This window comes from Notothenia coriiceps, unplaced genomic scaffold, assembly GCF_000735185.1.
Source record: "Notothenia coriiceps isolate Sejong01 unplaced genomic scaffold, NC01 NC01_scaffold00037246, whole genome shotgun sequence".
Lineage (NCBI taxonomy): Eukaryota > Metazoa > Chordata > Actinopteri > Perciformes > Nototheniidae > Notothenia > Notothenia coriiceps.
This window is the reverse complement of record NW_011369947.1, coordinates 27,396,311-27,410,146: the sequence shown is the minus strand read 5'-3', so window position 1 is coordinate 27,410,146 and position 13,836 is coordinate 27,396,311. Positions and strand designations below refer to the sequence as shown.

Below are 13,836 nucleotides of genomic sequence, written 5' to 3'. Positions count from 1 at the left end.
GTGTGCCTTGGCAGTCGGAACTATATCGGAACTAAAGTGGGAAAAGTACTGCGGTGTGAACGCGGCTAAGCTGAATTTCTCCAAGAGGAGGAAAATAATAAGTTTTATTTTGTCTATGAAACCATGTGACTCACCTTGAGAAGCCTCGATCACCCCCTTTACTGAAAGAGAGAGAGAAACAAAGATATTTCATCAGAACAACATACAGACTTTTCTGGATAAAAGGTGTTAGAGTGCGAGGACATGTTGAGGTACCTTAAATCGTCAGCACCCAGGTTATCGAAGAAGGACTTGGTCTTGTCGTAGTAAGTGTTGGACGTAGCCTCGTCATCTTCGTTGGTGGTGGTGGTGGTGCTGGCGGCGGTGGTGGTGGTGGTGGTGCCCTCGCTGGCCGGATGTTCTGCTGACTCTGCAGCTTCCTCTCCATTCAGAGACTTCTCAATCTTGTCATCTGTTGGAGAAGAGTTAGTTAGAAACGGCTTGAAAGACGACTAAAGAAACTGATTATTGGAGATGTATTGCTATAAGCACTTACATAAAACATCTCAAACCTTAAAGTATATCAAGGTTTTACATCTAATCATGTATTTGTACTGTAGATTTACTTCTGGTTGCTAAGAGGTTATCATCTTAGGTTAAGCACATATTCATAAATGCCATATTTCTTGTGTTATTCCCTCAAACATTTGGAGTGATGCATGTTGTCCCGATCAGTGAATCTGTGTTTTAGACCAAAAGAGTTAAGTGTTATTCAGAGTCCTGCATAACGGGTGACCCGCAAAAAAAGTGATTTGCAGGTGGTACGCTTTTTTCCGGGTTCGGTTCTGGGTAAAACAAAGATGATGCGGGTCGGGTCGCGGGTGTTGCATATAAAATATATTAAAATAATAATAATTTAGTTTAATGTTTAAATCCTCAGATCTCTCCCCCGCGGGACCGAGCATAATCATAACCTCTGCAGCGCATCTATCTGCTGCTGAGCGCGCCACATTCAAAATGGCTGAGGTGAAGCTCTCTAGCGGAGAATACAGCATTTTCAATAACTCTTCGTCAAGAGCGAAATCCAACGTCTGGGAGGCTTTTGGTGTCATCCTAGATGCAGAAAATAACCAACATCCCATGCTTTTTGAGACAAATATGCAATGCGTGTGTTAATAATTGCACGTTTTCACTGCTCATATATAAGCGAGTTTGGGTCGGGTCGCGGAACTAATTGGCAATATGTGCGGGTTCGGTATTGGACGTCGCGGGTGCGGGGCGGGTCTTGAAAAACAGACCCGTGGAATGGTTGAAAATGGTTTATTTTAACATGGAACAGGAAAATAAGGTCTGCATATGAAACATGTTGTGCCTATCTAAAACAAATCCAATAGTTGGCTTACTAGCTTCTACACGCTAAAGCAACTAAAATCTCTCACCAGCAAAATACATCGACAGTTAAATGCCAATTTACGTTTCATTACTATACCATACAGTATGTATTATCATTATAGTATTGCTATTTCGCCGATTAGATAAAATATAAATTATATTTGATGCAACTTTAGTTCCCATGAATTTTCCAAAACTTTGGGAAAGATATTGTTTTCCATAACTTTCTCAGGACCTGGAATTTGCATTTTTGAATTTCCATGACTTTTCCAGGTTTTCAATGACCGTAAGAACCCTGTAGTCAGCTTGCTGTCTTTACCCCTGACAGTACTCAGGCGTGTTGCAGCCGTACCTTTCAGTTTGAGTTTGTTCTGCAGCTCTTTGTCGATCTCATCCTTGTTGAACTGAGCGTTGGCGGTCTCAAAGTCGAAGTCTTCTTCAAACTTCATGGCACCGTCCCGACGTACGTTCATTCGGCCTCTGCTGCGGTTCCCTCTGCCGCGCCCACGGCGGTTAGACTGCAGACCAGCTGAGGAACCACAAATACATCCAATAAACCCAACTGTGCAGTCACAGACATCGGGACATGGTTAAGCTTCATCTAACAGAACAGGGTTTATTACAAATAGGCAGTGTAGGAATTGCTGTCATTTCAATACATTATCCCCAAATGGTCATTCAAAAAATTAATTAATTAAAAAACAACAACTAGTAAGGTCATCAAAATGTCCCTCTTCTGCCGTCAGTGACTGGCTGAAGTCTAGACATATGCAGGACAGGTTTCTTCCCCTTTAAGCTGATTGCCAGCCCTTTAATCTCATTAATCCATCCAATGTGTTGGAAGACAGAAGCAGAAATACATTAAAAAACATGTTTTAAATGCTCTGCAGACATGAGGTGATGGAATGGAAATATAATACTAATAAAATAGATAACTCAACATTAAAAATGTAAAGAATCACCATTTTCAGAGGGAATCAATGTTGCATTAAATTCATTCAAGCTGTAGCTCTACTCACCATTGTAGCGCTTGTTTGGGTCTCGGTTCTCCATCGCACCGTGTTCATGCTCAGGCTGAGACACCGTCTGAACCTCAGGAGCTGAGCAGCAAAAGAAAACGTGATGAGGAAATGATTTACCGAGGTATACATTAACACGACACCAAACACTGCATAATGGTGATGGGAATTACGGCTCTTTGAAGGGAGCCGGATCTTATGGCTCCGCTCCTTTCTGAGAGCCGCTCACAAGAGGGGGCGGGGTTAATAGGTTTATCTGCTATCACCAGGATAATGATTGACTGTAATGCCAGAAACCTACTTTTACTCACAGAAAATGTATAACTTGCATCTCTCGGCCAGCCAAACTACTACTCAAGCAGCACGCGTTATGCCATCATCTACGGCAACTTTGCATTCAGGAAAACAAGTTCCCGTGAAGGCAACGATAAAAAGAACGGCTCTTTGGTACGACTCGGTTCCCTTCGTTCGTACCAAAGAGCCGTTCAAAAGGATCGGATCGTTCGCAAACATAACATCGCATAAACTGAGCAGACTTCAATCTTTGATGAAATGAAGCAGAGACGTCGAGCAGGTGTCCTTACCGCGTCTCTGCTCCAGGAGGTCGGGGGGCTTCTGGATGCCTGCGCTGCTGCTGGTGGGTCGGGGGGCCGCAATGGGCTGAGGCCTCTGACCCACAGGAGCAGGGGGGGCGGGGGCAGAAGAGGGGGGGGCCTGCACTGCCTGCTCCAGGATGGGACGTTTTTTCAACGAGTCCATTTCGGGGCTGGCGCGTCCTGTGGGAAACAAATTAAGTACAAACGTTTAGATTTGGGAATTTAGATTTTTCTCAAACATTCCAGACAAATATTACCTAAAAAATAAATAACTTCTGTCGGCCTGTCACTTAAATTAGGCAATCGCCCCCGAAAAAATGGGTCATGTTATCACGTGGGAACCATTTTCACAGTTTCTGGTGCATCCTGTGAATCCAGGAAGATAAGGCAGTTATTTTGAATAAGATCGACTCCTTACCTCCAGCAGATCCATACGGCTGAGATGCCAGGGGGGTGACTCCAAACTGGCTGTAGGAGGCAGGAGGGGCCTTGCTGAGCGGAGCGTAGGGCCCCGGGGCCTGGAAGGAGGGCGGCGGGGCAACATTGGCGGATCCAAGCGACGACTAGAAAAAAAAACAAACACATTGAATGAAAAAAAAAAAAAGAAAACAAAAAGCTTGTTGGAGACAGTGGCGTGCAAATACGTTTATTGAAACCATTAGAAATACTAAGTACAAAGGTAGGGGATTTTGTAAAACACATTTTGACTATGAGGTTGTGTTTTATTTTACCCATAATACACTGCTACTCAGGTTTCAGCAAAAAGCCAACTAAGAACAGGGAAGGGTTTAAATCCTCAGTGTCAATAAAATGTTTGCATCAACATAATATCAGTTTAGTTTTGGAACTCTGTTGTAGGTGCAAATATTCATGCGCAAAGTCACTCTACACCTTAAAGTGAAACTTATGAGCTACAATGTGACTGGTTCTGTTGTTAACTTATTACGATTATATTGTTTTGTCCTGGCATTAGAAGCACAGGCGTGATCAATAACATTAGTCAGTGCAGGCAGCATTATAATCAGGTGAGCCAGTTCAGAACCCTGGTGCACTGAGACTGTAATGACTAATGACAGGAGCAGAGGCATCATTAAATGTTATCAGATACACCTGTGCCTTTCCCACTGTGACAAGTCTGGGTGCGTTACAGGGGGAAAAATAAAACGTTTTGGGCCAGAGTAGGGCTTGTTTTGCTGCATAATGCTTTTCACAGCCATGTTTCTGAAAAAGAAAAAAACGTACCAAACTAATTTTAAGTTGTCATAGTGAGTAGAGCGTTGCTACTAAAAACAGTAGCAATGGATGTCCAGTAAGTAGTGACCGTAAGCCATTGTGCACAACGCATGAAACGCAAATTAAATGACCTTAACATTTCCGAAAGCTCCCTATGACTTTTTAATCAAATATACAGAATATGTTTAATGTACAGGGATGCAGATGAACTTACTTGAACTATAGCAGGGTCCTGAGGCAGGGAGCTAGTGGCTTTGGGCGGCTCACAGACTGTCAGGTCCTTTATGTCACTCCCTCTGAAGATGATGTACTCAAACACTTCATCTCGAGGAGGAATAGGCCTGTCAGTGGGCCGGTCCTCAGTGCCAAAAGAGCGCACTGTTGGGAAAACACACGGGACGATTGACATCAGAGAACAAGTAGACCCTAACAGGTGACCACAAAACTGCTTACTATAAGGCCAACTTTGTGTTTTTCATGCATTCTCGACAACAAATGTTTTCAGTCACACCAATATGAAAAGGTCCTGTTTTATATCCAATTAAAGTAAATATCCTTGAGTTTTTGACTGATAAATGTATCATTTTAGAACATTCAGATATGTATTACAAAAGTTGCAGCCCTCATTCAAATGACTCAATTTTAATATTTCTTAAATTCGGCTTTTATTTTAGATTTAAATTGTTCAAAATAAATGATAGTCATTTCATCTCTTCAAGGAAAAAATTTCTGGAAGTTAAATTAGCCTATAGCCTGAGTTCTCCTATAACTTTATTTTCCATATTATTTTTTCGTGATGGAATATGCATCCACTAATACAAAGTAGTTATAGTCGCACCTAAGTGGCTTTTGAGGAAGCAGCTACTACTTTACCAGCTTAAGAAATTACGTGTAATTTGTTTAATGTCTATGTTTTACGTCTGAGTTCACTTCACAAACGTTCAGAATAAATACTTAAATATAGCGTAGCTTATAACCCGTGATTAGACTCAAAACACCATATGCTTTACAGTTAAAAATGTAGTTTAAATTAAACGGTATACCATTTGGTCGTCAGTAATAACGACAACATATTTACCGTTAGCCCAAAACACAAGGTAAACAAAGGACGCTGAGTGCTAAGTAAGCTAACAGTTAGCTACAATGCTAAGCTAAGTGATGCTAACCACTTAGCTAGATAGCTAAACTAGCATAGCTAACTGCGCTGGATTCAATACCCATTTTACATAATTGACCCGGTTCATAAGTTATTTGCAACCCATTTAAGTACTCTAGTCCACCTCTTGGGTTACCTAACTTACCTTTAGCAAGAGCTACGGTCGAGTTCTCCGTATCAATGGTGTACAAAATTCCTTCATAGCGGATCCCGGCCTTGGAGATTAAGCTAATTTTGCTCCCAATGTACGGCGTTCCTCCTCCGCTCATGATGGAATATCTGGTTTTTCACGATATTTGACTGGATTTTTTTCTGTCAAACGAGAGGTTTAGATGTTGTAATTATCAGAGCTGTGGTTCTAAGTCTACATTACATGAGAAAAAGGTGAATTAAGCCGTGATTAAGCCTCGCTGGATGCAGGACAGATCTCTACCACGACATGGCCGATTTCATTTTCCTTCAACCGCCGCTGAGGATGCTGGGTAAAAAAATAGGCTGCGTCATATTCCTCTAAAGTCACTTCCTCTTCCTTCCAGTGTTATTTTTTTTTAAAGAACATATATTAACATTATATATTCCTTTTATGAATATGATTTTTCGTCCATTTTGTAAGAACACATTGACCCAATGTACAAAAAAATCACATCATGGAGATAATAATGACATAAATAATTCATAAGAAAATACAGTTTCATATTAAATATTTGTTCAATACACAGTCTGTTTTTATTGCATTTGTATTCATATTTTTTTTAATTGTGCTACTATATTGTTTTAATTCTTGGTACAAATGTTTAAATTCTGTTTGGAGTCAACCCATCTCTTCTTATGAATATGAAAAGCCCCCATGGAGGTGTAAAGGAATTGGGAATTAATCATTCCCCAGTATTTATTGATTTCTTAATGACATTACATTATATAAACAATTAATTAAATTGTACAAAAGTAAAAAAGCCCAACAATTTTACAAATGTCTAATCACATTCATTCCTGAGTGACCACTTGTGTTTTGTTTTTGTTCGTTTTTTCTCTTCTGGCTTCTATTCATAATGCCCTCAGTTGTTGAGTTAATGTAATGAACACTGACGTGTTTGCGCCTTTTTCTGATGTATTGGAATAATGGTTCAATAAAGTTGAAAAAAACACTCCTGAATGGTTAAATAGAAAAACCACATCATTTCCTACTATTGATTATAATTTGTAGATCAAATAATGTTTGGTGTCTTATTACAAGACTCCCATTTGGACAGAATGCTTTAGTGGTTGATAAAATACAATATAAAATAACAAATAAAAAAATACAATTACAATATCCAGGCTTAGTATACTAGCTGGGACATGTTTAGAGATATCATAGTTTATTTATTTATCTTGTAGGCACAGTTTGCCCCTCGATGTCTGTTTTTAGGGGCATTTCTTCGTGCATTTTTGCCCGTTTTACCCCCATTTTTAACCAACATGTATTAATTCCTAACACAGCTACCAATTAACAATGTTTTATATGAAATACCGTTCATGGAAATTACAACCAGGATGCCCCCCCTGTTATGGTGACGTCAGATTCATTCCCACAATGCATAGTAACACGCATGCGTACTGTAGTAAAAAGACAGCTATCTGTGATCAGAGATGGCGGGCGCCTCCGACCCCCTGGAAGATATGCTGTTTTCAGAGGTGGATGAGAAAGCTGTGAGCGACCTGGTGGGCTCTTTGGAGTCCCAGCTGTCCGGACAAAGCAACCCCGGAGGGAAAGCAGAGGAAAACGGAGGCTCCGTGGCCCCCGCTAACCATCACTTAGGGAAAACGCTACCAGCTCAGGCACAACAACAACAAGGACGGCGGTATAATAAACCCGAGATGCACCAGGACGCAAACTGCAAAGATACAACTGTAACATCTTCCCCTGCAGGATGCACGGCTTCCTTCACCGATCTTACCGCCACTTCTGCAGCCTGTGGCGGGTCGCAGTCACACGGAGCATCCATCACAACACTGACCGCTTCTGGTGTGTCAACTTTGGCATCGACGCCGGGCAGCATCAGCACCGCCTCCAGTAAGGTGAGCCCAGGGAAACGCGTGAACACACCGAGGAGAAACGCTTCTGCTCGGATCAAGAGTTTGAACGGCGCCGCTGTAGGGACCAGGAGGAACAGCAACACCGGGGGAAACCTGAGCCCTCCTGTGGATGCAACTACTCCAAACTCTGCTCCTCTGGCGGTGACATCCTCTATTAATGCTTCTACTTTCACCCTGTCTCATGCAAACATCCCTGCAGGACAGTCTGCTATTGCTCTGGACCGGGGGACTCCCACCATCGCTCTGCAGAGACTCCCGAGTCACATTGTGGCGAGCATAGCCCAAAATGGGACCAGTGTTTCGGCCTTGGTGCAGCAGGGTGCCCCAGCAGAAGCAGCTCCACAGGGGAACCACAGCAAAACACTCACAGACACTTCCAAAGCAGACGATTGTCAGTCCAAAATTGTAATGTCAGGTCAACCTGTTGGTGGTGTTGTTAACTCTGTAATAAACTCCTCTGTTGTCACACCACCACCACCACCAACAACTACAATTACTATAACTACAGCAGCAGCTACAACCACCGCAGCAACAACCACAACAGTATCCCAGCCTCAGATCTCTGCTACATCCACAGCAGGGTCTGCATGTGTGAGTGCTCAGACTCCACCAGTGACCTCCACTGTGAGCATGATCAGACCCACAACGCCCTCCCCAACCCAGTCTACACCCCCCCGTCCTGGACTCGCAGCCCCTCAGAGGATCGTGGCCCCCCAGCTGATTGTGAGACCCCCTCAGCAGCAGACCACCATCCAGCTGCCCCCCGGGTTCACCATCCCTCAGGGTAAGGTTTGCAGCAAGGGGCTGTTTACACCTGTATTAAAGGTCACCTATTATGCAAAATACACTTCTTCATTTCTCTTCTACATCAACATGTGTCCCCTCTGTGTGAAGAGAATCTGAAAGTTTCAGGAAGAAAGATTCTCTCTTTTTGTCCTGATCCATTTCTATAAAAATCTGTCTGAAAATGAGCTGATCAGATTTGGGCCACTTTATGATGTCATAAAGATGTTTTGGCTTGTGTAACCATTAGCCAATCAGCAACCAAGGTAACCCCCCCCCCACACACCTTATCACCTGAATCTCCTCCTAGAGCACCATTGAGTTCTTTGTAACCAAATATCTCTCAGAGGGGCGTGGGGAGGGGCTCCTTATTTTCATCTAAAGTAACAGACAGAGAATCAGCACTTTGGAAACAGGGCTGAAACAGAGGGGACTATGGGATGCTGCAGTAATCTGTTCGGTGTTTGGAGCCAAACACTTATATAGTGTATATATATCTGAGACCTATAATATATTGATGAAAAACTGTATGATAGGCGACCTTTTTATATAAAAAAAAAAAAAAAAAAACTCCAGCTGGGGATTTATCCATGTTACAGCAAAGTTGACAGTTCAGATTAAAGAGTCTAACATATTGAATAATAAGAACCAAAGCACATATTAATAAAATAACATAATGCACACTGGTGAACCAATCATCACACATCTATGGTAAGAAGTAAGTATCAGTATCATAAAAAGGAAGAAAACATGACATTTTGAAATAGCAGTAAGTGAGCACATGAGTAAATAGGGATAACTGTGTATATCGCGCGTTAAGTGTTCTCACTCAACAGATGTGTTCCCCACTTCACCAGCAGTTAGTGCCATCATGATGTGACAACCGAGCCGTGCAACATATTGTATTTACACCAAACAGTGACATAACACAACAATAATATCACAAATCTGAAATGAAAAACAAGAAATAAGGCAATGTAATAATAAACACAACTTGTAATGTCAGTACACTAACTTTAAAAAGAAGGCTTTAACTTCTGGGGGCCAAAAACATATTGCCAGTATAGTTTGTGTGGTTGCTCGCAGCTGTTATCTCACCTCAGGAATAACGGCTCAGTCAGATAACTGAGAGAATGATCAGAACCTGTGATTAACCTTTCTATTATCCCCATGTCGTTTTTATACCTTAAGGAAATCCTGCAAGATAAACAAATGTGTACTAAAACTCTTTTATCTTCACCTGACCTGACGTAGCCTTCTGGAAAGAGCAAAGAGTCAGTGTAATACGCTCGTGATCCCAGCTTCAACTCCTTAGGCTGTTTGCTAGTTGGTATAATGCACGAGCACTTCCTAGGGTTGGGTTAATAGGAAATGTAGCTGCAGGATTCTTGCCTTTCAGTTTGTTTCTTCATGGGTCAATGCACTTATTGTAAATCACTTAGGATAAAAGCATCAGCTAAATGAAATGTCATGTATTTGAATATGCAGCAATATTTCATTTCTTATTTTGAGGAAGTTGTAATATGCAAATTAAGTTTAAAAACCTGCCATCCACATCCAATACAAAAATACATTGTGAGCCTCTCCGCTCACACAGGGTTCAAATCAGGACGGAAAGAGCAGGTTGGTGAAACACAGGCGTTTATTAACTCCAAACAATAACATGCGCGGGTCTCAAACGTTGCCCGGGTGGGAAACTTCACAGGTCCTTTGGCGACCTTCCAGGATCCCGCCTACTGCATAACAGAACAGAACCAGGTTACGACATGCTTTTCTTCCTGCACTGATTACCTGATTCCGATCAGCTGTCTGGCCTCCGGCCGAGCCACTCCCTTCACTCCAGCAGCCAGCGCCCAAACCACACCCCGCTGCCACAGTGGTATTTTTTCAATTTACACAAATAAACAAATAGTGTATTTTCATTAATAACCACCAAAATACGTTATTTGAACACTCCTCTCGATTGATTTACAACAACAAAAATAGTAGGGCCCGCCCTAATACACCAATGCAGTTTTTGAAGATATACATTTTTCAACACAGAATCATTTAACAAATTACACCATATCCAGTCATTTTAGAAGTCAGAAAATGCTATCTGTTCATTGCAGTTATTGTTTATTGAATTAGATTACCATGACCTCAACATAATTATGTAGAGTACAAGTCCACAGCCAAGAACATTTTATTTGCATATCATTTCATTTATGAATATGGAATTATTTATTTAATATTATTATCGCAGCTCAACGAGGCTCCCTCCTGTCAGATGGAGGGAGTAAATACAGCGGCAAGCTTTGGGACCTGTCCCAACATATCCTATGAAGAGAGAAAGAAAATATTGTTATTATATATTAATATTGATTTTTGCACCATCAAAATCTCTTACCAGGTTTTATCTAACAAATAAACAAATGTCAATTTAGAATAATCTTACCCTGAAAACTGTGAACCACAGAATCTGCTGGTTTCAACTAATTTCCTGTGTTAAACCGGGAATGCCGTGCCAGATAAAGGCCAACTGCCTCATCCTTGGCGATCTCCTGGCAGGAAGTGGAAAGGGGGGCAGGGGCAGTGGAGGACAAGACTGCACTGCTCTCTCGTAGAGTCTCTGGTGACCTGGAGTAGCCCTCTCTCAGAGACTCCATCAGGGCTGCAGCGTATGCTGAAGGAAGGAAACAAGTGATCACATTCAGTGATATTATAGATGCATCACACAATAAATAATATTTAGGGACCGAGTAAAACAGCTAACCGTATGATGGCTTCTCCTTGATAGGGCGAACTACCCAGCCACCTTTGCAGAACCTTGGGTAGCAAACTGCATAACGCACCTCACCATCACTGGTTCGAGCAACCTCTCTGCTGCTATTGTGGTTAAAGTGCAGGGCTGCCATGAGAAGCCTGTAGAAAAAGCAGATTATGCAGTTCACAAGTTGTTTGTACATATGTGAATAAACTGTTTAACTGATAGCATTAGTCGGTTAAACTTCGTATTGTTCGTTAACGTTAAATGGTTAATTATTAACATCCCTAAGCCGTACACATTATTTCACCATCACATCATATTTACCTGCTGTACATCCCAAGGAAGGAGAACCCAGTGTGCTTTGGTGCAAAGTGGAGGATGAGGGAGTGAAATGCCTCCAGGGAATAGGTCTGATGCTGTGGAGACAACTTCCGGACATCCTTCACCAATGCTGTTCTCAAAGTCACCCTCTCCAGTTTAATGGCTGCAGTTGTTCCTGTACAAACACATATTTTGTTCTGATGTTACTAGAATTGTCTACATATGCATGTATTACCTACACTGATAAAGCACGATTGTGTGATACTATCAGGTGTTATTTATATAACGCCTTGTTAATGTGTTAGCACACTTTGGGTTATATATTGATGGAGTGCTCTGGAACCAAAATAAACTAAGCACCAACAAGCACTTGGACGACTAAGATGTTTCAGCAACACAGTGTACAAAGTACGTTACCTGGTTCCAGCCACTCCTTGTCCCTTGCTTCTCCCTCCAGAGGTGGATGTGCACAGCAGGGAAATGCAGGAGTGCCGTGTTCATGGATGTCCTGAACATGATTCACCATACTTTGCCACTTGGCTTCCATCACATCTGGATCTCCATCAGGAGTGGAAGCTGCAGTCCAGTACAGGTGATTGATGATGGCTGGCCTCCACAGCTTCAGGTCCTCACACTCCCTCTCCTTTGCAGCAGCATCCAAAGCTTTCCCTAGACCTGTTTCACAACAGAAACAAAATGTTAAAAAAGAAAATGTAATTATAAACAAATTTCAGCCTAATCAAACCTACCAACATCAAGATACATACTTTTACCAATATGCCAGATATCAAAGAAATGAGTCGTTCCTCCTGGACACAACTCCTCCCGCACCCACTTGGCAACCTAAAGAGTGAAACACAACACCTTAATTACTTACTAACTAGTAAGAAAATGCATTTTTTGCTGTTAATATGGTGCGCCAAGAATCTTTGTGTGTACATATGTCTGTTCGTTCTTGTGTGTCTTTACCTGGCGATTTCGGTCCGTAATAAGGGCTGAAACTTGCATGTGTTGCTCCTTAAGGAAGTCAATGCTGCGTTTCAGACCCTCTAGTTCACACCAGGTGCTGCTTGGGACCTCTGAGCTCTGTAAAACAACATTATGCAGTCATATCACTAACCGTGTCACATCAGACGAAAGCACATCTGATTTGTGTGACTGATAACGTTAACTTACCTGGACAAGTTGAAGATCCAAAACCTTGTTTATTCTGTCCTCGATCAAGGAGTAGGTGCCATATTTGGCACAATGGCCAGGAGAGTCTGACCTATGAGTGTCAAAAACAGTTTAATTCAGACGTTAAAGCCCAAAAAACAATGCAATGCAGTTATTGTAAGTTGCTTTGGATAAAGCTAAATGAATGTAATTTAAATATTGTTTTGACCTCTTTTTGATATCAATAATACAAGCTGAAGTGTTCTACCTGCAGTCACCAGAGAGGATTAGCCCACCCCCCATCTCCTTCAGTTCTCGGATGATCCCAGCCTGCTCAGTTTGCCAGGCCTGCACGATAGTAGGGATTGTGTACAGGCGTTGATGGCGGAAGAAGGTGCCGACACTGATGCACTGAAGCCCTAACAGTTTCAACATCCGTATTGTCTGGGTAGCCATGCAACCTGAAAAGTGGTTGGCCCCACTTAGTAACAGGTTGCAGGCTGGCATGTTTCTGTACAGCATTGGCTGGTTCTGCCAAAAACGCTCATACCCACATGCTGCACATACCTAAGAGATGTGAAAAGCAGAATATTGCCAGTACAACTCTTAGTCAGTCAAAAATCAATTATACCATAAAACTAATGAAGTATAGACACAGTGAATTGATAAAACATAAAAAGAAAATAAAACAAACATTTACATACAGGTTATGATACAACCTTTATTTTTACATCAGTGGAATTCACACATCCTCTTACTTGTTTTATCTTTATATACGTTCCCTCTTGCTGCTCCACATTACCCTGGGTTTCCCCACAACAGGAAGGGCAAATGGTGAACAAGGACATCAGCTGGGTTTGGCACACAATGAACTTGTCAGCAGCACTGAAAAAAAATAAAAAAACTTGTTATTTCTGACCGACACAATTTGGTAATACAGTACACATCATCTAAAATTAAAAGAAGCCTTACTTGAGATCAACATTAGTTCGCTGCATTGGCTCTTTTGATGGTTCCTCGTCAGACAACTCGCTCATCATTTCCTCCTCTGGGCTCCATGGCATATCCCCAGGGTGGTCCATGGTTACAGAAGATGACTCATCATCACTGTGTGCAGGACTTGGCAGTGGAGATTCTGTCTGACACCCCACACTGACCATCCTGGGCTGTACCTGGACAGCTAGGATAAAAAGATATATATTATATAATTGTGCCTGCCATAAGCAACAGCCCTGCCATACAATCTACCTTTACAAAGCTTATGTTCAGGATATTCGGGCATTGTCGAAGACGTTGGTAGGCGTACAGACCCAGCGGTACGTTGGACTTTTCACCTACCGGGGTGCAGTCATTTGTTCCACCGGTCCGACCGTACAA

General features: G+C 42.0%; 2 protein-coding genes across 3 annotated transcripts; both read right to left on the bottom strand.

Annotated features, from left to right (window-relative positions):
- Positions 1–113: 113 nt before the first annotated feature.
- LOC104966218 (protein LSM14 homolog A-like) lies at positions 114–5,838 on the bottom strand. The gene is made up of 8 exons (XM_010795401.1): positions 5,521–5,838; positions 4,434–4,597; positions 3,405–3,549; positions 2,975–3,166; positions 2,391–2,471; positions 1,724–1,900; positions 256–451; positions 114–161 (listed from the first exon to the last, which is right to left on the bottom strand). The coding sequence occupies exons 1-8, from the start codon at positions 5,642–5,644 to the stop codon at positions 131–133; spliced, it is 1,110 nt and encodes a 369-aa protein (XP_010793703.1). The 5' UTR covers positions 5,645–5,838; the 3' UTR covers positions 114–130.
- Positions 5,839–10,514: 4,676 nt separating this feature from the next.
- LOC104966217 (uncharacterized) lies at positions 10,515–13,510 on the bottom strand. Of its 2 annotated transcripts, XM_010795399.1 has the most exons (11): positions 13,432–13,510; positions 13,218–13,344; positions 12,728–13,026; positions 12,481–12,571; positions 12,274–12,390; positions 12,072–12,147; positions 11,722–11,979; positions 11,308–11,479; positions 10,990–11,138; positions 10,672–10,899; positions 10,515–10,553 (listed from the first exon to the last, which is right to left on the bottom strand). In XM_010795399.1, the coding sequence occupies exons 1-10, from the start codon at positions 13,497–13,499 to the stop codon at positions 10,709–10,711; spliced, it is 1,548 nt and encodes a 515-aa protein (XP_010793701.1). In that variant the 5' UTR covers positions 13,500–13,510; the 3' UTR covers positions 10,515–10,553; positions 10,672–10,708. The 2 variants fall into 2 exon arrangements, with proteins under 2 accessions (XP_010793701.1, XP_010793702.1); XM_010795400.1 differs by lacking the exon at positions 13,218–13,344 and having other exon boundaries at positions 13,432–13,496.
- Between the last annotated feature and the right edge of the window lie 326 nt (positions 13,511–13,836).